Source organism: Prunus mume, linkage group LG3 (assembly GCF_029339155.1).
Source record: "Prunus mume cultivar Tortuosa linkage group LG3, ASM2933915v1, whole genome shotgun sequence".
Lineage (NCBI taxonomy): Eukaryota > Viridiplantae > Streptophyta > Magnoliopsida > Rosales > Rosaceae > Prunus > Prunus mume.
Genome location: NC_142700.1, coordinates 27,286,183 through 27,309,209, shown reverse-complemented (window position 1 = coordinate 27,309,209; position 23,027 = coordinate 27,286,183). Strand labels below are relative to the sequence as shown.

At 38.6% G+C, this 23,027-nt stretch overlaps 2 protein-coding genes across 2 annotated transcripts; both read right to left on the bottom strand.

The window, feature by feature from the left end:
- Positions 1-15,645: 15,645 nt before the first annotated feature.
- NF-YB7 (nuclear factor Y, subunit B7) lies at positions 15,646-16,555 on the bottom strand. Its single transcript, XM_008229192.3, has one exon. It carries the CDS (start codon positions 16,449-16,451, stop codon positions 15,759-15,761), a length of 693 nt encoding a protein of 230 aa, XP_008227414.1. The 5' UTR covers positions 16,452-16,555; the 3' UTR covers positions 15,646-15,758.
- Positions 16,556-17,149: 594 nt separating this feature from the next.
- On the bottom strand, positions 17,150-22,438 carry LOC103326938 (S-adenosyl-L-methionine-dependent methyltransferases superfamily protein). The gene is made up of 9 exons (XM_008229193.2): positions 22,090-22,438; positions 20,631-21,722; positions 20,397-20,546; positions 19,667-19,937; positions 19,096-19,206; positions 18,829-19,003; positions 18,197-18,469; positions 17,736-17,930; positions 17,150-17,633 (listed from the first exon to the last, which is right to left on the bottom strand). Exons 2-9 carry the CDS (start codon positions 21,684-21,686, stop codon positions 17,405-17,407), a joined length of 2,460 nt encoding a protein of 819 aa, XP_008227415.2. The 5' UTR covers positions 21,687-21,722; positions 22,090-22,438; the 3' UTR covers positions 17,150-17,404.
- Positions 22,439-23,027: the final 589 nt, after the last annotated feature.

Below are 23,027 nucleotides of genomic sequence, written 5' to 3'. Positions count from 1 at the left end.
CGATTTGAGTCCGATGGTATATGTTTTGAGTCAATTCGAGGTGGTGTAAAATATGAATTGTTGTAGGGCCCACGAGACCCAAATAGTAATTTTTGGATACGGGTGTAGTGGCCTTGTTTTGGTGTTGACAGGGCATAGGACAGAATTTTAAATTATTTTGGACGAGATTTGGCCGCTTTGGACCCTGGATTAGTCCTAGGGGCATTTTCATCATTTTCACGCAAAATCTTAGAAATGCTAAGGGTTGAGGTTGGACTTGGGTGAAATAAAGTGAAGGCAACTCAATAATAATTTGGATTTGAATTTGTTCAGGAATTGGATCAAAAGTGTAGATTCGACAACTCCGAGAATCTCCGAAGGGTAAATTTGGTATTTTAGCTAGTTGGACATGAGGTAGGGTTTTTGATTCCCGATAATTGGGCTATATCACTTTTAATCTTAGTGCTTATATAGTACTATAAATATGAATATTATTGTTGCTTTGCTCGGTGAATATTATTTGATGTTATGTGAATATTATTATTGATTTTTCTCTGTGGATATTATTTGATGGTTGGTGAATATTCATGTGATTAAGTCTGATATATATATATATATATATTATTCTTATTATTGTATTATTATTCTGCATAGATAAATGAGGTTTGCACTGCATTACATATGCATCATAAAGACAGTGGTGTTTGGGGTGTGTGCGTCATTTGACGTATATCTAAGGGGTGGGAGAAGGCATTAGATATATCTAAGTAAATAAAAAGTAAAATATATTCAAGTGATGGGAGCAGGGCTTGAATATAATTAGGTGATGGGAGCAGGGCCTTTAATGAAAAGTGAAAGTTGAGAAATTTGTAAACAAAAGAAAATTGGGTTAAGTGATGAATGGGCGCTAGTTCATATTTTAGGGTATTCAGAGCCACAAATGGTAAAACGCATGGTATGGGACATGCAGGCTTGTTACCCTAAGGTATGAATTAGTGGGATTAGAAGAGAGTGAGTTCATGGCATCACCGCATAAGCAAATTTATTTATCTGGTATGATTGCATAATTTCTGTATCTTGTGTTGTTGATGCATGACACTTTGATTAACTATGATAGCTGACCTTGAGGGGTTTAACGGTACTCTACTAGGCATTAGAATGCTCATACCCTAATAGATTGTGCATGATTCAAGGCGAAGTTTGAGGAAGCGGGTTCAACCAAGCTACTAGGTTTTTGTTGTCGATTTGTATAATTAACTTTTGTACGTAGTCAACGGGTTGACAAAGATTTTAGTGTGTAATTAACTACGAGTAACTGCGACTCTGATTCTGTGTTGTTAAGTAAATTTGTATTTATTTGCGGCTCTTTTTCTCATCATATCATGGTTGTATGATTTTATTCTTATGATTATGGTATAACTCACACCCTGATTCGGGAATATTCCTTATTTTCGAATCAGGGCATGACAAAAAACCCACAAATAAAATCCTTACTAAATAATTAATCGACAAACTCACATAATTACCCCTTATAAATGCTCTCGAAACACATTGTAAAATTAAATAATATAAAAGCATTTTAATATCAATCTCAAGTATACCCAGCTAGCCACTGTTTTGGCCGGCAACACCTTCATTCAACCACCTTCGGCAACGAGATCGGTCCCAAAAGAACGGGCCCGACTCCCTATTCGCATCCTATCCCTTCTCCGCCACAACCGCCACCTTTGTCGCCGGCAATAGCTCGAAAATAGCCTGTTTTTCTTCGAATTTTCCATCGTCGTTTCTGACAATTACGGCCACATAATGTGTTGATCCAGGTATGCTTGCTCATCCTTTCAACGTAATCTAGTTCAGTTGGTTAGGATTGATTTTGAAGTTTTGAAGCTCAATTTACGATCTAAGTTTTGACCTATTTTTGGCTCGAATTTTCGGCAAGCTCCAGCCACTTTTTGGCCCTGGCCCAAGAACAAAAGTTGCTCCCTTAGTTGTTCTGATCATGTAGGTATAGGTATTGTCGGGTGTTTCAAGAAATTTTACGGTCACCGAAATTTTCTCAAGACACTCACACATTACTGGCCCATTTGATTCTAAAATGTTTCCCATGTCATCCCGTGCACAATGGTATGATCGAATTTTAATTTGGTTATCATTTAACATCGAAGGGATTTACGCATATTAGGCGATATCTAGGTTCGATATGTTCGGACCGTTGGATCGACTCCATTTCCAAGTATGTTGATCTAGGTACCCCCAGGATCTTATAGGAACTCACGGATCAAGAATTGAAGTCTCGAATGCTCAGAATCAATTATTTAAATATTACGTAAAACTGTGACCGTTCGATCGTGCGATCATGATCGATCCGACCACTCGATCTGGACCAAACTTGTGGAACGTGTTTAGTAAACTTTGTTGAACCTGTACGAACTGTCGGATCGAAAATCGGAGGTTGTGGCCCCGCAGGCCAGTTGAACAAGTTTGGGAAGTTTGACCACTCGGTTGACCGAGAGTCTTCCAAGGTTATTTACATAATTGGACCTTAGGAACTTCTCGTTCGTCGTACACACACTTGAGTACCAAGAAAACTAGGAGTTTATTTTAAAGTTCTCGTTCGAAGTGCTTTATTTTAATCTAGTCCTCGTGTTCTTCAATAGGTACTCAAGCTCCTCGTACTCAACCGCCGAGGGGGGCCCCTCTCAGGGTCAAGCAGCTTTGGATTATCTATAAGTGGACTTTGCTTTGAAATAGCATTATTTTTCACGATTAAATTACTATGCATTCAAAATGGATTATTCTGACTATGGAGTTATTATATAATATATATTTTAATCATGGAAATTGTGTTAGCATGATATTTGAGGTTTATAATTATTTGGAATATGGATTATATGTTTTGAGAAATTGTTATTCACTCTATGATTAAATAACTAGGCAAGTGATTGATACGAGTTGGGGTACTTTGTTGATTGTTATGTGAATATGTGAGTGCACCATGCTAAGTACTCTCCCATGGTTACTGTACCCACACGTGGCTGGATTATCCAGCGTGTGGGCACATTTGGTTATGTTAGTACTTTATCACACGTGGCGTTGGATTATCAGGTGTGTGATAAAGCAGTTTGCGGTGGTAGGACATAGTTGGTTGGGTTTGGCCACACATGGCGTTGGATTTTCCGGTGTGTGTACTATAGAGTGGTAGTCCTCTAGTTGGACAACCTATCCCTAGACGCAGGGTAGAAAGTTGAAACTCTGTGGGCTAGTCAAACAATCTATGTGTTGGATTGTTTCCCTGGTACTCGTGTTGGTGTGAAATTATCTATTACATTTATATGGCTTATTTACTATAGCACTCCCTGAAACTTCGGTCAAATCTCACTTAACCCCCCTAAAGTTAAAATGGCCCACTTAATCCCCCTTGACCGTGATTTTGTGTTCCACTTTCCTCCCTACCGTTAACGCCATCCAAAAGAGTGTCAAAAAAGCTGACGTGGCAGGGGAATTATGGTAAAAGCACCCACATTGGCCAATTGCTGACCTTAGTCAGCAGCCTACATGGCATATTGGACCCCACAGGCATTGAAAATCCTAATCTAAGCTACTGAAGGGGTGAAGTATGGCAAAAAAACCCCATTCTCAATCAATATAATTGGGGGATTAGGGTTTGGACTGTATAATCTAAGAGAGAGATTCGAACATTTGAGAAGAACCGAATATTGCAGAATAGTGAAATCAGAAGAATCGAAATCTTGGGATTTCGCGAATATTAGACAGATTGAAAAGGACAATAACGATGCCGAGAGAGAAAGGAGGTTCTCAACCCGAGTACAATAAGTGGCCCTTTGCTTTTGCTTTTGAAATGAAATTGACGAAAGAGATAGATTTATAAAGTATGGTCCAGGTTTAAGCTTCTTTATTGTTTGCTTGCTTTGTTGGGTCGGGTCCAAAGGTGTTGAGTTTGATTAGCCTGGCATAAAAAATTGTTGTGGTCCCCCTGTGTGTTGCTGTTCTGTTTTCTTGTTTACTAGTTGTTTAAAGGTTATTTTAGTGCTTTAAACATGTTAGTTGCGTTGGAATCTTGCTCCATGTCTGTTTACTGGTAGTTTGGTAGTTGTGTTGTCCTTTTTAAACTATACATATGACTAGGCAATGGTTAAATTGTACATATGACTAGGCTATGGTTAAAGTGTGTTTTTTTATGTTCTGTTGTGCAGATGTTCTGTTGTGCAGATGACAAAGAAATAGTCACCTTTGAAGTACACCATGGAGGTAGAATGGTAAAATCCCCAAACCTCAATGAGTGGTGGTTTTATGTGGGGGGGGCCTGTTGATTTTTTGGACTGGTGTCTTATGGAATACATAAATTTGTTAGAGATATATGTATATGCAAAAGAGCTTGGGCACCATGACCAAGTGGTTGTGACAGGGAAGCAAAATGGTAAAAAAGTGTGTATAGATAATGATGCTCAGTTACTTGATTGGTGTAATTTGATGCCTCTTAGCTTTGAAGGAGTGATTGTCATTGACTTCGAACACTCAACTGTTATTAATGTGAATGAATCTGCAGTGGCTTGGAGTGAGAGAGGTCCTATTGCAAGAAACCTAATTACTAAATTTGAACAGTCTGGTTATGAGGGTATGTATGAGGAGGATGAGAAGGATGAGGAGAATGAAGAGGATAACATTGATGTTGATGAGGAGAGGACGAGGGTGATGAAGGTACTGTTCTTGAGGCTATACATGTGGAGGAAAAGGGTGATGAAGGCATTATTCCCGAGGGTACAAATGTGGCTAAGGATAGGCATAAAGGTAATGTTCCTGAGGGTATAAATGTGGATGAGGAGGGTAATGAAAGTACTGTTCCGGATGGTATAAATGTGGAGGATGAAACTATATATGAAGAGGGAGAGAATAAAGGGCTGAAAATGAGAGTGAAGATAGTGATGACCCTAAATTTTATGACAGTACTTATGAGCAAAGTAAAGCTGAACAATGCTTGCTGGAGAAGGATGATAGAGCATTTGACAACTATTTTGACCACAATGCTCCAGATATTGATCCAGCTGCATATGAATGAGAGAAATCAGATGATATGGCTGTAAGTTATGTTAATAACTTGGATAGTAGCTCATGTGATGAGGTTGATTTGCCTATGAGAAAAAGGAAGAGGAAACTACCCATGTTCAAAGATTTTAGGCCTGAAACAAATTTGAATAACCCAATCTTTAAGCTTGGTCTAAGATTTCCCAGTGTCTATGTATTTAGGAAAGCAGTGAGAAACTATTCAGTATTCAACAGAAGGAAGATTAAGTTCTTCAAGAATGATAAAGATAAGGTTAGAGCTGTTTGTGATGGGATCAAGAATGGAAAATGTCTGTGGTTTGTTTATGCTTCAGCTGCAAATGGAAGTAACATGGTTCAAATTAAGAGTTATGAAGAGTAGGTAGCACACTTGTGGGACTATTGAACGCAATGTCCATACTAACTCATCATGGTTAGTAGAGAGATATGCTACAAATTTGTCTAGAATAATAAATTGGGATGTAGGAGCTTTTAAGGAAAAAGTGAATGAAGATCTATGTGTCATGGCTTCAAGATCACATATATACAGAGCAAGGCAAAAGGCAACTGCTGTCAGTCCTTCCACAAAACAGTTTGAGAGTCTTTGGGATTATGTTGAGGAGCTAAAAAGGACAAATGTGGGAACTACTGTAAAGATTAAGTCCAATTTGGAGGGTGACAGATCTAGATTTGAAAGGATTTATATATGTTTGGCAACTACAAAGAAAGGATTTATTGATTCTTTGAGGCCAGTTGTTGGTTTGGATGCTTGTCACATCAAAGGGCAACACCTTGGGCAATTACTATGTTGGTGTTGATCCTAACAATAGCATGTATCCAATAGCTTATGCAGTGGCAGATGCTGAGAATTATGCAACTTGGACTTGGTTTTTGGAACTCTTAGTTATTGATCTTGGCATTGAAAATAACAATGGCCATGTGTTCATTACAGGTAGACAATAGGGCTTAATTGATGTAGTGGGTGACATGTTCCCAAACTTTGAGCATAGGCATTGCCTTAAACATCTGCATTCTAATTTTATACTTGCTGGCCATAGAGGATTAGTTCTGAAACAACATATGGAGCTATTGCAAGAAGTACAACTATACCTTGGTTTTAAGCAGAGATGAAAAAACTCCAAGATATGTCAGGACAAGCTTTTGATTGGTTGTCAAGGCTTGATCTAATGTAGTGGTGTATATCTCACTTCAGAACACACTCAAAATGTGACATTGTCTTGAATAACATGTGTGAGGCATTCAACAAGTCTATCCTTGATGCTAAAGGCAAATCTATTATAACATTGCTTGAGAGGATTAGGTATTACATTATGTTGTTGATGGCAACTAGAAGATAAGCTATGGAGAAATGGGCTCATGATGTGGGGCCAAGAGGTTTTGCAACTCTTGAGGAGCTTAAAAAGCAATCAGCCTTGTGCATTCCAAGGCTTGCTGGGGAGAGCAAATATGAGATTAAGTGTTTTGGAGACACTCAGGTGGTAATTGATTTGAGAAACAACATTTGTTCATGTAGGCACTGGGATCTAACTAGGATCCCATGTAAGCATGCTTGTGCTGTCATTGGGCAGTTAAATGGCAATCACATCAGCTATGTCCATGATTATTACAAAAAAAATGCCTTCATGAAAGCTTACAAACCCATGGTTCATCCAATGGCAAGTCAAGACTTGTGGGCTGAAACAAATTTCCCACCTTTACTGCCATTTAAGTTCCATAAGCGACAAAGGAGGCCAAAGAAAACCAAGATAAGCTCAACCAGTGAACCATCTCCAAGCTCTAATCCTAAAGCTAAACACTTGCCAAGGTATAATTTGGAAATCAAGTGTTCTATATGTAAGCAACCATGCCATAATAGGAGGAAATGTCCAAGGGTAAATGAAGCAGGGAGTAGCAGCCAGGTATATTGAAAGTGAAAGTGAAAGGACCCGATCCTTAATTAATATTTAATTACTAATTTATTCCAATAAAAGACCACCATACCCCTAGAATATTTTAATGGTTTAAAAGTTGACTTTTTGATCGGAAAGGAATATGGGGTTTCAGTTATACCGTTGCGTAGAACGCAGCGAGATGAGTCCATAGACACATAGTGTGCTCAAATCTGAGCTGTATTGAGGGAGATACGATCAAAATACACTGGGGGCAAAAAGGCAATTTTGAAAACCAGATTTTCTTTAAAACCCTCTCCCCCTCTGGTTTGCATCAGACCCCCCATGCGCTATTACTATTCATCCTCCCACTCTTTAGGTCGTAAGTCACTACTGCCACTTGTTTTGGGTGGTACCGGTCCCAAAAGAACCGGACCACCTCCCTCTTGCCATCCCGACCAATCTCAGCCTTTGAAACGGCCGGAGATCGCGAAACACCAAGAACGATCGGTTCTTGATGAACTTTCGACTTCTCGTTCTCCGTCGTCCGGCCACCAAATCGGATGAGTGAGGTATGGTTTTCTAGCTATTTTCCATATTCTAGCTTATGGTTGGGTAGGATTCCAGGAAATCCAAGCGTAAACACTTCGATTTTCAAGTTAGGTTTCAGCCAATTTTGAGGGTACGATTCCAGCCAGTTGTTGGGGTAGGTCCAAGAACAAAAGTGACTCCAAATAGGGTGTTACACCTAGAGGTGGCAATTTCCTACACGACCCGTTACACGACTCGAAACCCGCACGGAAAAAACACAACCCGAACCCGCACGATTAATAATTGGGTAATTTTCGGGTCAATCCGTTTTGACCTATTTATTAAACGGATGGGTTTCGGGTCAACCCGCCAACCCATTAAAACACATTTGTAACTCGTTTATTAAACGAGTCGTGTCACGGGTCGTGTCAACCCGTGTAAGACACGCCAACCCGTGAAAAAATATAGAGAAATACAGACTCTTCAAAACACACATATGGGGTTTCGAACCCCCACCATCTTCATTACTCTCCAACATCTCATCCACCATGCTAGATACAACTTTGTGATTATATACTATGCCTTTTGATATTTATAATGTTTCTTTTTCTTCTTTTGTTTTTCTTTCTTTTCCGTCTATCTTCTCCTCTCTTTTTTAATTTCTTTTCCTTCTCTCTTTTCTCCTCTCTTTTTTTACTTCTCTTTAGTTTTCTCTCATCTCTTATTTTTTTTCTTTCTTTTCCTTCTCTTTAGTTTTCTCTCCTCTCTTTTTTATTTTTATTTCTTTCCTTCTCTCTTTTCTCTCTCCTCTGTTTTTTATTTTTATTTCTTTCTTTCCTCTCTCTCTCTCTCTCTCTCTCTATTTTTTATTTTCCTTCTCTCTTCTCTCCTCTCTCTATCCTTTTTTTTCTTTCTTTTCCTTATATTTTCTCTCCTTTCTCCCTTTTTTTAAATTAAATTTTTTCAGTTGTGACTTTTGTAACATGCATGTTATTATTTATCAACCCGTTACACGACTCAAACCTGCACGATAAAAGACGAACCAAACCCGACACGACACATTTATTAAATTAGTTGGGTTCGGGTTGAGCATTCTTGATACGTTTAATATCCCGACACGACACGAACCCGACACGACCCAACCCATTGCCAGCCCTAGTTACACCTAGGGTAGGAATCTTGAGTTGTGATTCGAGTTTTTCCAGCGAAACATTATCGCTTTAGGCACCACCGCTGCCGGTGTGTGGCGGCGTGGGCAGCAGAGTGAGGACCACAATCAGTCCTAGAATAATCCCTTAGTCCTCACGAGCGCTTAGGATTTCGTGGATCTTAATTCGGATAACGTTTGAACCCCGAACGGATCTCGTCTAATGTGTGATTTCAGGGTTCAGGAGGTTTGAACCGTTGGATCATAGTCATGTTCAGGTATGTTGATCTAAGTAATTCCAGAATTGTATAATAGTTGACAAATCGAAACGGAGTCCCGGATACTCCGGGAATGTCAGCCCTAGAGCGAGGTTTACAATAAATGCAGACGATTGCGGATCGAGAACAGAGGAAAGAACTACGTGTGGCATGATCTCTCGGTAAGGCTACGAGGCAGCCTATAGTTATCAGTGCAGCCACGAGTTAGAGCCTTTGAGATTGTGTTTTTGTTTTTCAGGGCATTTTGGTCATTTATCACCCACACCCACCAGGTGTCAGTTTTAATAGGGTTTGACCCGGATTTCAAAGTGGAATTTAGGTCAGGTGGTTTCAAACATACCTGAACATAACTATGATTCAACGGTTCAACCCTATTGAACCCGAAAATCACATATTAGGCGAGATCTGTTTGAGGTTCAAACATTATCAGAATTAAGATTCGCAAAATCCTACGCGCTCGTGAGGACTAAGGGATTATTCTAGGACTGATTGTGGTCCCCACCCGCTGCCCAGCGCCGCCACACGAGCCGCAACGTGTAGTGCCTAAAGCGATAACGCTTCACCGGAAAAACTCAAAATCAAGGCTCAAGACTCCTGCTGTAGGTGTAACACCCTATTTGGAGCCCTTTTGTTCTTAGACCTACCCTAAAACTGACCGGAAGTGGCCGGAATCGCACCCCCAAAATCGGCTAAAACCTAACTTGACAATCGAAGTATTTACACTGGAATTTCTGAAATCCTACCCAACCAGCAGCTAGAGCATGGAAAATAGCTAGAAAACCATACCTCACTCGTCCGATTTGGTTGCCAGAGGTGTCCAAACGAGCTCCGTGAAATTCCATCCAAGAACTGTCCAAACCGCCATGTTTCGTGGCGGTTTCCGGCGACCATGACGGCGGATTGAGGCTGGGATGGGCTGAGACTGAAAGAGGGGAGTGAGGTGGTTCGTTTGGCACCGGTCTTGCTAGAATTGGTGGTCGGAGCTGAGAGAAATCCTCTCCTAAAGTCGGCTGGTCGAACTGGAGGGGAGGAAAAAATCTGGGTTTTAAAAACTGAAATTTGAAATATTTACGGTTATGCCATTGAACTTCTTTTGATCGTAACTCCTTCGTTACAACTCCGATTTGAGCCCACTACGTGTCTACGGACTCAACTCGCTGCGCTTTACGCAATGGTATAATTGAAATCCCCAAATTCCTTTCCGGTCAAAAGTCAACTTTTAAACTATTAAAATATTCTAAGGGTATAGTGGTCTTTTATTGGAATAAAATAATAATTAAATATTAATTAAGGACCGGGTTGTTACAGAAAACATGTGATTTTACAAATTCTGAATGTTTGGCATTTTGATATGGATTTCCCAGTGATATTTGTTGGCCAGGTACCATCACAAAGGCAAAAGAAGACAGCACATCAAGCCAACACATCAACTCAGAGAATTACAAAACAATCAAGGCAGAAACAAGCATCTTCTTCTACACAATCAAGGCAAAAACAACCAATAAGTTGGGTTTCTTTTATTTAAGTAACATTATGAAACTCTTCATTTGTAGATATTAATCCTAAAGCAGGCATGTTAATCTAACTCTGCCACAATTTTCGGATCATATCAAAGGCTAAAAAAGGACCAATCATCACCAAGCATCTTCTCAGTCTAACCAAGCTCCTCAACCATCTCACCAACCAGCTCAACCATCTTAAGCATCTCAGTCTAACCAAGCTCCTCAACCATCTCACCAACCAACTCAAGCATCTCAATTTGAACAACCATCTCAAGCATCTCAGTTTGAACAACCATCTCAAGCATCTCAGTTTGAACAACCATCTCAAGCATCTTAGTTTGAATAAGCCTCTCAAGCTTCTCAGTTTGAACAAGCCTCTCAAGCTGCTCTATTTGAACAAGCCTCTCTAGCTGCTCTGTTTGAACAAGCCTCCCAAACTCAAGAACCAAATTCGTCTCGGCCTTTACAAGTTTCCCCACAAAGGAAAGTTAGATTTAAGTCTCCAGCTAAGAGGAAAGCCTTTTTGGCAAAGTTTAAGCCATGGAGATATTGAAAATCTCTCCTCTGTTTTTGTTGTGTCTTGGGGAACACATATGTTTTTGGGTAGAAACTGTTTGTTTGGTATTTTATTGTCTACTTTGTTTTTTGGTATGAACTATTTGGCATTGCCATGGATGGTGCATATTCAGTCTACATGTGCATATGAGGTCTTTTGTATTTTGTTTTGGCATGAACATGGTTTAAACATGTGCTTAGTAAGTCTTTTGAGTTATGTACTATGTACAGTTTATGTACAAGTTATTAATTAATGACAGTTGAAAAGCTCTTAAAGTTTTCAAGAATTAGTGGTGCTTACAAAAGTCTTTAGTCTTAACCATTACAAAAGGGCTTTGAAACCATTACATTTGCAAAATGCTATAGCCATTACGTAAGACTCTCATCTCTCTAAATTGCCATTCAACTAGGTACATTACACAACATTACCTAACCTTCAAACATACCACATTGCCTAACTTACATTACACAACATTGTCAAACCAAACCATAAACACAAAGGCCTAAGAAATAAACTGAGCAATCCACAACTTCTTCTCTCTTGCTCTCACACGTCCAATCTGATCTTCAACTTCTCACTTTGTCCTCAACAGCCAAGCCATCAGAGCTCTCTCACGGGGAGACATTTCACCCATACAAAACCACAACCGTTTTTCCCCATCTGCATTCAAACAACAATTCCATCACATTCTCACAATTTTTTTCTTCTAATTTTTGATAAAATAGCAAATCCAAAACCTACATCTGACTTTGGACACACATAGAACCTCCAAAGCCAGTTGGACTCTGTCTAAGAAGTTTGCAGCTGAGCAAGCCTCCCACAATAGCAATGAGGTGCAGCAACGGCCACCTCTTCTCCTCATGGAGGTTCTTTCCTCATCTTCACACCCTTTAATCGAATAAAGATGGAGAGATTTTTCTCTAGGGAACCTTAAATCCTTCAAATGGTGGTAAGTAATTTTTTTGGGTTTAGAAACCCTATTATCGGAGAAGAAGAGAGAGAATTGTTATGTGGGGTCCGCTTCACCCCTTCAGCTGCTTAGATTAGGATTTTCAACTCATGTGGGGTCCAATATGCCACGTACGCTGCTGACTAAGGTCAGCAATTGGGCAACGTGGGTGCTTGTACCATAATGCCCCTGCCACGTCAGCTTTTTTGACGGTCTTTTGAATGGCGTTAACGGTGGGGGAGGGAGGGAGGAAGTGAAACACAAAACCACGGTCAAGGGGGTTAAGTGGGCCATTTTAACTTTGGGGGGGCTAAGTGAGATTTGATCGAAGTTTCATGAGGTGCTACAGTAAATAAGCCTATATATATATTATATTATTTGTATACTTAGGGATTTTGAGATGTATATTTATACAGTTATGAGATTTTGTGGTCTATATGCATATAACTATATATATATGTATATATATATATATATATACGTTTAACTATTTTAAAGCTATCCTTACATATTTCATTTTATAAGCTTATGTTTCGAGAATGGGTTTGGTTGGAGTCAAAAGATTTGACTTGGATATTATTATTTTATAATAGGGGTGTGAGAGTACTTCGATTTCACATTGGTTACGTGTGAATAGTTTCAATTGCATGTTTTTAGCATCATTTTCCAAATGGTGGGGTTAGTATCTTGTCTTCAATTACAACAAAACTTTATTTTTGTCAACTCACAAGTTTTCTGTTTTGTGCCCCCCCAGGCAATAACTAGACCTGAACCAAGTTGCAAAGCCAAGACTTGAACTGTCGAGCCCCGAACTCTTGTAGGATAACTTTTATTTGTCTTAATTTCCGTTGAACTTTATTTTTGCTTGTAAACTGAATTTCTCTAGATTTGCTCTGTTATTGCCCATGCTAGGGTTGGATGTAAGGTCAGAGGCCTATTATGTAAATTATGTGTTTCTACATTGTGCATGCTATTGTTGGGATTATTTTACTATTATTGACAGGTTGAAAATTTGGGAAAGTCTATTTTTCAGGGGAGACTCTGCCTTAATTTCGGCAGAAAGTCTCGACCCTCTTTGCTTTTGATTTGGAGAAGAAGATATGGTTAGTAAGTGAGCCCAACATCAGTTTCATGCCAGAAATACCACAAAATCCGTCACGGGTTTCGAGGAATTAGGGGTGGGTCCTGTCATTTTTTATGATTTTATTTATTTATTATGAGGATTATAAATATTTATTTTCAGGTTTTATTTCTATATTGAATGCCTTAATTTTTTAGTTTAATGTGGTGGATGTTACATGTTCTTAGATGCCTATAAAAGGTCACTCATGATCCTTCTCATTTGACAAACTACCAAACTACTGTATGATACGACCACAAACAAAAATACTACCACAATACCACATACCACAATCTTATTCTCTAATCTTCTACCTTTCATATACTTTATATAATTATATTATTAGTTTTGGGCAACGAATTTTTGACTTGGAGACTTATATCCAACTGTGCACGTGCTCATAGAGAACTTAAGCATGTGTATTGAGGGTCGTATCTTGGAGTCTTGTAGACCATCAATACCTGCACGTGGGGAGGCTACAAAGGTTTTAGGATAGCGTCTTTGACATGTTTCACCCTAAAACCAGGCTTGCTTTCATAATCTTAATTTATTCTACTCTTATTTACCTATTATTTGTTTATTTAATTTTACTTTACCTTAAAATAGTTTCTAATTTATTGTATATATTATTTATATTATAAGGGTTTTGTTTTTGGTTTTTACGGAAAGAGGAAATTTATAATTTTTATAACAATCTAAAGCATTTTTATGTTAATATGTGAAGAAATGTCTTGCTTCGATTATAAGAGAAGCGTATATGTCATATGTACTATTAGATATCAAGTCCAATGTTGTTTAATTAATTTGTAGTTAATATGTTTAATTAATTAAGGACCCAAGTAATTTCCCTAAAATGAAAGACATCACATAAGAGGTGTAGCCATGTTGGGGCTATGAGTCTCTTTAGTTTGCTGGAGAGGAAGTAGTGCGGTGTCCTTGTTTCTGTGTTTATTTTAGTCTAATAATTCTCAGAAACTCAATAGGGAGTTTGCTGCTGTATGTATTTAGTGTTCAACTTTTAAATGTGGATTTGCCGTTACTGCCGTTGCGCGGTGGATCTATATTGTAGGTTCGAGTATATATGCTTCTTGTCTGCCGAATTGGGGTTTTTAGGTTTTTCTGACATGCGGAATTCTCTCAATATCAAACTAATTTATTTTTGTGTTTGGTTACTGGAGATGTTGTACTCATATTTGGCATTGCGACTACTTTGTACTTTTTTCTGTGTTATGAGCCGGTCCGGCCCTCGGGCCATGGGCTGGCCCAATCCATTAGACCTCATTTTTTATCCCAGTCGGACCCAAGTTTTCGTGCAGTGCCGAGCACGCCCCATTAATATTCGTGCTCATGCCATATCGTGTCGTGCTGGATCAGCCCGCCCCGTATGACACCTCTAGTATGTACTACACATTGTAAGAGCATCCACAGTTGGGGGGTGATGGGATGTATATTAAATATACACCCCGAGTGATCGGAATCACCCACAAAAGGGGGGTGTAAATGAATGTATATTTACATCACCACCATGAGATATAAATATAGATGCAATTGTACATCTATTTTTACATCTCTTGTAGGTGGGACCCAGCTGGAAAAAAGAGAGGAAAAATGGAGCAAATCAATTATACATCTTAAATTTACATTGTTTCCCATTGGAGCAAAAAACGTATTTACACCCCCCAGAAGTGTAAATGGGATGTAAAAGGCTTTACACCCCCAAAAATACACCACCCCCCACACTGTATAACTAGGAACTTATTTACCCGAACATGAACGTAACAACGATGTGAGCGAGACAACAGAATAACACTTAGAGCATCCACAATGATGCTCTCTATTTTTTAGCTAAAATTTGGCTAAGAATATAAGAAAGCTATTTTAAGAGCTCTCTAAAAAATTTCAACTTCAACCGTACTCCCTAATTTGAAGAATCATAAATGATATAACTCTTTTTTGATTGGTCCATCTCTATTAAAAAATAAAATAAAAAATGGTTAGCATTAAATAAAGGTTTGAAAAACTCATTAAATAAAGTAGCATTAAATTATATGGAGCAACTAAGAGTCCTTTCTCTCTCCTCAGATTTAGAAGCTCCTATAGGACTCCCTATTTTAGGAGGTGGATAGAGAGCGTGGTTGGAGTTGCATTTTTATCATTTCTCCCTAAAATTTGTCTAAGGATGTGATTTAGGAAGCCTATTGTGGATGCTCTTACATCATAGGATGAACACCTTCATTCAACCCATTGCCCTTAATATTTGTCCCATAGCCCCAATTCCAAACTTCATAGCAGTGGTCAAATTTTCACATACCTCTTGATATTGCTTCCCCACTAAATGAACCACAATTAAAGCACATTGTAGGTGAACTATCATCATAAATGGCTTTTCGTTCACCCAAATAAATTAAATAGTAAAACATTATTTATCCAAAAAAAATTAGTAGTTAACATAAATAGAGTAGCTACTTAATGTATTACGTTCTTGGACTCCACAAAGCTAATCATAAATGCATAACAACAAACAATAGCACTCATAATTGCAAGAATTCATGATAAAGCTTCGTCATCACATTTCATTTTGCAATTTATGCATGTTATACATACAAGCTCTTTCCAAATACACCTCCTAAAGATTGAGCCAAGTATAAGTATATATCAACATTTACATTTGTATAGCATGATATAAGGGAAGAAAAAGAAAACAACCATCTCTTCTCTTTGTTGAGTTACTCTTTTCTTCTTACCATTACCAATGCCCCACTGAATCAATATGATCTTGTGGGTGCAATTGTTTTTGAATTGAAGTTGGGGAGAAGGGCAAAGAGAAGGCTGTCTGATGATGATCCGCGGCTGCAGCGGCTATGAAAGATGGCTGAGAGAGGAGATTGGTGGAAGAATATACACTATTATCGTAAGCAGATACTAAAGTATGTTGTTCTTGTTGTTCTGGTTGCTGGTGGTGGTGGTTTTGTTGGTGTTGCTGCAGCTGCCTTTGTTCCAATCTTTGTTGCTTTGGAACATTTAGCTTTTCCCCTTCAAGTTCTCTATATTTCTGGAGGTAGAGCTTTAATGGATGTACGTAGTCCTCAAATCCGAGGGTTGTGATGGCCCAGATGATGTCTTCACCGTTGATGGTCTTCCTCTTTTCTCTCTGGCATTTATCAGAAGCTTCTCCTGTGACAAAGCTTATGAACTCAGAGACACATTCTTGAACAGTCTCCTTTGCATCTTTTGAGATTTTTCCATTGCCTGGGATCACTTTCTTCATAATGCGACCAACATTTGCTATGGGGAGGAATCTATCTTGTTCTTTATTGCTATTGTTATTGTTATTATAATTGCTATTGCCGCTGTTGTTATTGCTACTTGCACTGCTCTTTACACCACATGGGTTTTCTGGGCTCCCTCCACTTGGCCCATTTAGCCTCTCATCTTCCATTTTTTCTCTTTTCTTTTGTTAAAAGGAAAATTGGTGGTGAGTGTTGGAGGATTTTGGTATTTGTATAGCCTAAAATTAAATAGAAACAAAAACCATAAAAATAGGCAGCTGAAGAGGTTCATTTTCACCAATTAAACTCCCCAGGGACTCGCTCTCTCGCTCTCTCTCTCTCTCACCAGTCAGGAACTGTCATCACCTAATCTAAGCAACTTTCTTTTCCAACACAAAAATCACTTCTTAATTACGTGGCATACCCCCTTTGATCCAGGAAACCTTTCCTTTTCCTTTCTTGCAATCTACTCTTTTTCAAGTCTCCCGAACAAGTTTTCGAGAAATTAAACTTCGGATTCATTTACAAGTTACAACATTGAGAAGAGAAACACTACAAGCTACTCTGAGCATGCCCTTATACTACTAAGTATTCGGGTAAGGCTCGACTTTAACAACTTTTATCCCCGTCAGGTGTTAAAAACATTATTTATTTTATTTTCTTCTGATTTTGAAAACCTGGTAAGTGTCCTGTAAGTGTCCATAACCGGGGCACCAAATATGGCCTAGATCTTGAACCATTTTCCTCACATCACATTAATTTACCAATCTAGGTAGGCATTTCGAAAGGGACAATCCAAATCCTCATATATTATTCGACCAAAAAAAAATCCTCAGATATTATATTTGAAAAAAAAAAAAAACACGGGTTTACACTTGCAAGAATGTTCTCATTTTCTTTTTCCATCAATAACCAGCAAGGTAGTGTTACAATGGAACTCCAAACATCAAATTTTAAAAAGAAAGAAAAATGTAACAAAAAATCAATAGACTACTACAAGGCCTAACTAAAATGATACAATGGCTAATATAAAGTACAATTACCATGAATTTTCAATTAACAACCAGTACAAAAAAGAATGTGTAACAATATCCTCTTAGCAGCCAGCCACTCCAGGGCATGCTTACGCAATGGCATACTTGAGTGTCTCCGACTCCTTTGGCCGCCACAAGGACTTTTGGACGCAAAGCAATCCCTCCTTGTCTTTGGAATAGGTCATGCGAACCTCCCACTGCATTGACTTCACCATGTTCTCCAGCTCGTTAATAGTCTCAACATCATCTCTCACGATAAGCTTTCCCTCTGGTCGAAGGATCCGATCAACCTCTGCAACTACAGCCACTAAATTGCACCTGTCATTCATAAACCATTCCGAAGTTAGACGGCAAAAAGAATTGGTGAATGAAATGAATGCTTTGCTGCTGCGAAAATGAGAAATGGTATATAGTGCATACCTCTTTTTAAGCTTGGAAAACAGATGATCTGCATGGAGAAGGTCGTAGGACCTGGGGTAGGTGCTAAATGATTCACACCAATCATGGTATATACCAAACAAACCTCGTTCGTAAATTATGGGTAGTGTATCTGGAGAGTCTACCGAGACCACGTTCATGACCCAAATTTTCAAATCTTTCAAAGCAGCAGCAAATCTGCAAGCACAACCAGAAGTCAGCACCAATGGAAACAGACAAAAGGACTAGATACAATAAGCCACATCACACACATAATCAAGAAACCACCACCTCTAACTCAATATCCCACTTGTGCATATTCGTTGGCAAGCTCAAGAACAACAAAGATAAAAATGATACAGTAGAAACTATAAAGTTTGTCAATTTTTACATGCATCAAGCAAAACCCATCAAAACACACTATTGAAGATAACATTATAACACCAAGGAACCATTTCACTTACCCTCCGTACACAGCTCGCATGTCCATAACATTCCTAACAGATGACCAGTTAATCCCCATTCCATTTAGATATGATTTGGTCACCACGCGTTTCCAGTGCTCATAGTCTGCAGTGAAATCCTCAGGGGCAGGTTTCCCATAAACACCAACTTGGGAACTTAACAACCAGTAAGGTGTCTTGTCCAACCTCGATGGCCACTGTTCAGGCCATTCAGACCCACGCTCTTTTGCATCTACAGGCACTTTGTGCAAGCATGCTTGTAGTGGCACATTCCTGTGTACAACAAATCAACCATGGATTAGGGCAGCTATAGAGCTTGAAAATTATAGTTATCTTCAGGTTTGCATACAGTAACACCATTTCCAATTCTATGGAGAGAACAGTTGTGTTCTTCCAAATGCATCATAGTATTCTTTCACATGATTTAAGAATCAATGAGAAAATATCCATTCACCAACACAATAGAAGTTCAGCAGGCTCATTATGCCATAAATAGAACTTTGTGATTTGATCCAGAAAGATTCTTGACAACTAAATCAAATGTCCGGAAAATTAATGTTCCAATTTCTTCATTGAATTTAAAAAATATACAAATATATGAAAGAAAAAACAAAGTTAAAGATAACAAGTACCAGGCTGCATTTGGATCATCAGTGTTAGCACAGATAGGAGGATCGCTCTGTGATCTTTTCTCATAGCACTCATTTGAAGTGGGCTTTCTGTATATGGCTGCACCAACTCCATTTATTGTATCCTTATTAATTGACACAAGTTCCCAGCACAACGCTTTCGTTAGTTCCTTCATGGCTGTAAATGTTCCCCACAAAATTGCCTCATTAGAATTCACCAACCAAGTCCAAATAAAAAATTCTAAAGATACAAGGTTTTAAATAATTTACCATTCCAAATTTGAACATCGTCAGCCAGCTTCTGATAAACTGGAGTAGCAGACCAGACAAAGAAACCACCAGGTCTCAATACACGATTCAGCTCCAATAGAAGCTTACCACCTGCATATCATACCTAATGTGAATGTCCAAAAAAAAGAATTGACCAAATAAGCCCCCTCTAACTATTACTGCAGCAGAAAAGGCTGGCTAAACATCTTCCAAATGTAGAAGCCTCTTCGGTTTTTGTTCACCAACACTTTTCTATCATAAAAATCATGGAAGTAGAAAACAGTATTTAAGATGCAGCCAAACAAGATTTGAAAACTTCTTCCAGAAGAAGTTTCAGAAAACAAGCTTGAAAACAAAAGGCATCAAAACAATGTTTTCAAAATCTCTTTCAAGTTTTCAAATCAGAAGACTTATTATTGCTTTTCAACATAATTTATAACAGTTCTGGAAAACTCAGCCGAACAGGGCCCTTACTTCTCACATATGGAAACAGAAATTTAAACAACAATCTAAACCCAGATGACCTTGATTTCATTTAGTCATCACAAATTAAATCAAGTAATTGGAATACCTTCTATATGCCAAGGAACCCTGCAGCGGGCACAGTGGACAACATCAAAAACTTTGCCGGGGAAAGGAAGCCTTTTCGTGCCCATTACAGCAGATATAGCAGGAATTCCTCTTTCAAGTGCAAACTGCACTTGAGCTTCATGCTCATCTTTTGGGGCAAATGACATTGCAAGGACATCTCTGTCAAAGAGATAGCCTCCAAAGCTTGCAACCCCGCATCCAACATCTAATATGACACGTGATCGTTTCCCCCATGCAATATCAGGAACAGACTGCAAGATAAAGACAATTAAAGCTAAGCAAAATGTAATTTTGATTAGCACTAAGAAGAACAGTTACTAGTAGACTAAGTGGAAACTAATTATTTGAAAACAGTTATTTATTTCCCAAAGACCATCAAGTTAAAATGATGAAATTACTACCACGTTGATCTTATAATAGAGAGTTTATAAAAGTGAGCCCTGGAATGCTTTTAGCATAAATAGGTCTCAAGTCTAACATCCCAGAACTACGAAGATTGGATGCAACACATTGTTGACTATACAAAGAATATTCCTCAAGGCATGAGTTGATAAAAATATTAGGGGGGAAAATCCAAGGATTGAATGCACACATTGTGAAAATGCAGTAAATGTGCATGCAGATTTACAGAAAGAAACTAAACTGGCATGCAAAGTAATACAAGTGGACAGACTGAATGTGAAAAGGATCAGATAAATAAAAGTATTCACCTCTTGTATGAAATCTATATAATGAAGAGCACCACGCTTGAATTGAGTTCCACCACCAGGAAAAGTAAGATATTCACCAGTAACTTTGACCCAATTCTGATGTCCCTTAACTTGAGCAAGCTTGGTATGGGGAACATTGTAGTACCATATCTGCAACAATGCACCTTATCAATTTATCTCAGAAAGGAGAGAGTTAATGTGGAAATAAATTGTCATTTTAATTCAGTTATATACCTTTTCCCTGCTCTTTGGCCATTCAATTGAGCGTCTATATCCTTCCGGCACAGGAAGAAGGCAGGTGGGGGCCTCTTCGGGACAGTGCCTCTCACGATGTTCGTAATGCTTGGTACTATGAAGACTTTTAATGGCTTGCAAATTGTCAAGGCATGGGATGAAATCAGGCCCAGCAGTGGAATTGCAGAGTTTCCAGTTGTAACTAGTTTGCTGATTTGAAGAAAGTTGAGCCTCCTTCTCATTCTTTGACTCTGTCGATTGAGTTGACCATGACCCATTTTGAGTTGCAGTCTCGTTCAACAGCTCTGACTGAGCAACAGAAGGAAATACCTCATTACTACTCTGGTTTTTGGCCTGCCCATTTTCCTTTTTCTCACCATCTGACTCCTTAGTGTCAGTTAGGTCCACTTTCTCCTCTATCTGACCATTCACGTTTTCGGTATCCTTAGTTTCATCCGATTTCTTGTCATCGTCACTGGAATCAGACTTTTTCTCATTATCATTTTCAGTACCATCACTCTTCTTCTCTCCATCTTCTTGATTCGACTCACCATTTTCCAACTTAGAATCTAAATCCTCCGTTTTACTTCCTCCGTCCTCTGTTTCAGTTTTTGACCCATCTTCAGATTTCTCCTCATTCTTCTCTTCAGTTTTCTCCTCAGGCGTGTCTTCAGTCTTTTCAACAAATTTCTCCTCAGTCTTCTCCTCTGACTTCCCTTCGACCTTCTCTTCAACTTGAGTAGCACCATCACTGCTGTCTCCTTTGGTTGCATCCTCAGGTAAATCACCTGGGTTATCTTCAAATTGCCTGGTAGTGCCCTCATTGTTGTCACTCACTTGTTCCTTCACATCAACCTTATTGTTGTCTTGCTCGTTGAGCTCGCTCTTTTTCTCCTGAGGTACATCTACATTTTGAACAGGAACTACAGACGACGAGGTCATCATCCAAACCCCGACCAAGCACAAAGCTACAAACACCACAATGGTCACGGTCGAGCAGTAACTACTCGCCGAAGACCTCCTATTGTCTACTCTAGTATATTTCCCTGTCGCCATGTTTTCCCAGCACAAGTGTTCCGTAATAATCTGCACCTGAAGATTGAAACAACATAAAAACAAAAACAAATTACTCAACAACGTAATTCAATGCAATTCAACAGATCCAACAAGATTGCCTAGATCTAGCAATACCAGAAAACGAAAATATGAATATAAAGTTATGAAGTTGCTAAAAAGGGAAATTGGCAACGCAAATTGAAAGGCAAGGATTACTAAATACAACAATCACAACCAATTGACCACAATGAAGACACAGGGAAACGAGTCAGAGTCTCCCAAGAATCTAAATTTAGCTAAGAAAAACAAAGTAACAACCATGGAACTGAAAGAAACAAATTAACAGATCTGCATCGAATATAAAGAAATCAGAGCTGAAAATTTTGAAATCTTTTGGAGGTACCTTGTTTGCGAGAACAATGTGAAGCAGATCTGATCTCTGCGTGAGAGAGAGAGAGCAAAAGCTGCGAGGGTTATCCCTCCATGTTCATCGCCAGAGAAAAGAAAAGAAAAGAAAAGAATAGAAAAAGAAAGAGAGGTATTTGATTTTGATGGTTGCTTGAGAGAGAGAGAGAGAGAGAGAGAGAGTGAAGTGTAGTTGGCAAAAGGGTGGAGGACGCGGAAGAGATTTAATAGCAAAGAGTTAGAGAGAGAGAGAGAGAGAGAGAGAGGACTTTCTTTCTTTCTAAATCGAATAATTATTATTTTTATTATTTTCTTATGAATCGCACAGTATACTATGAAGAACTTCCAGTTTATTTACGCGTCATTCCTAGAGAGAGAGTGAGAGAGAGAGAGAGAGAGAGAGGAAAGACGTGAAAGAGGACAAGCTACTGTAAATCCGGCACTCCGCAAACTGCGGATAGGGTAGTTTCGTAAATGTCTTTAATTTGGGTCCATTAAATTCTTTTCCTTTTCCGTAATTTTGAAAATTAAAATGAGGATCAACAAAATTCAAATTGCCAGTTCCTCAAGAAAAAAATGAAGAGTTTTTTTATTTAAACCTCACACTTTTTTTGTTCATCATAATACTTAATCATTAAGCTTTTAAGTTTTATTATTATATAAAAAGACAAAAAAGTCATCTAACTTAATATTTAATCATAATACATCTATACACACACCCAACCACTCTTCATATTAAGTTTTAGAAAAATACAAAAACATAAACTCATCTATACCTTATTGCCTAAATTACTCTTTTCTTTCAATCCAAGAAATCTACTACACTCTCATCTTTTCTTCACAAACCCTAAATACGGTATACAAATAATGGCTTGTAGGTCGTCAATTGAGTTTGAAAACAGTGTTTTTATCTCTTTAAGTAATGTGGGATTGAGG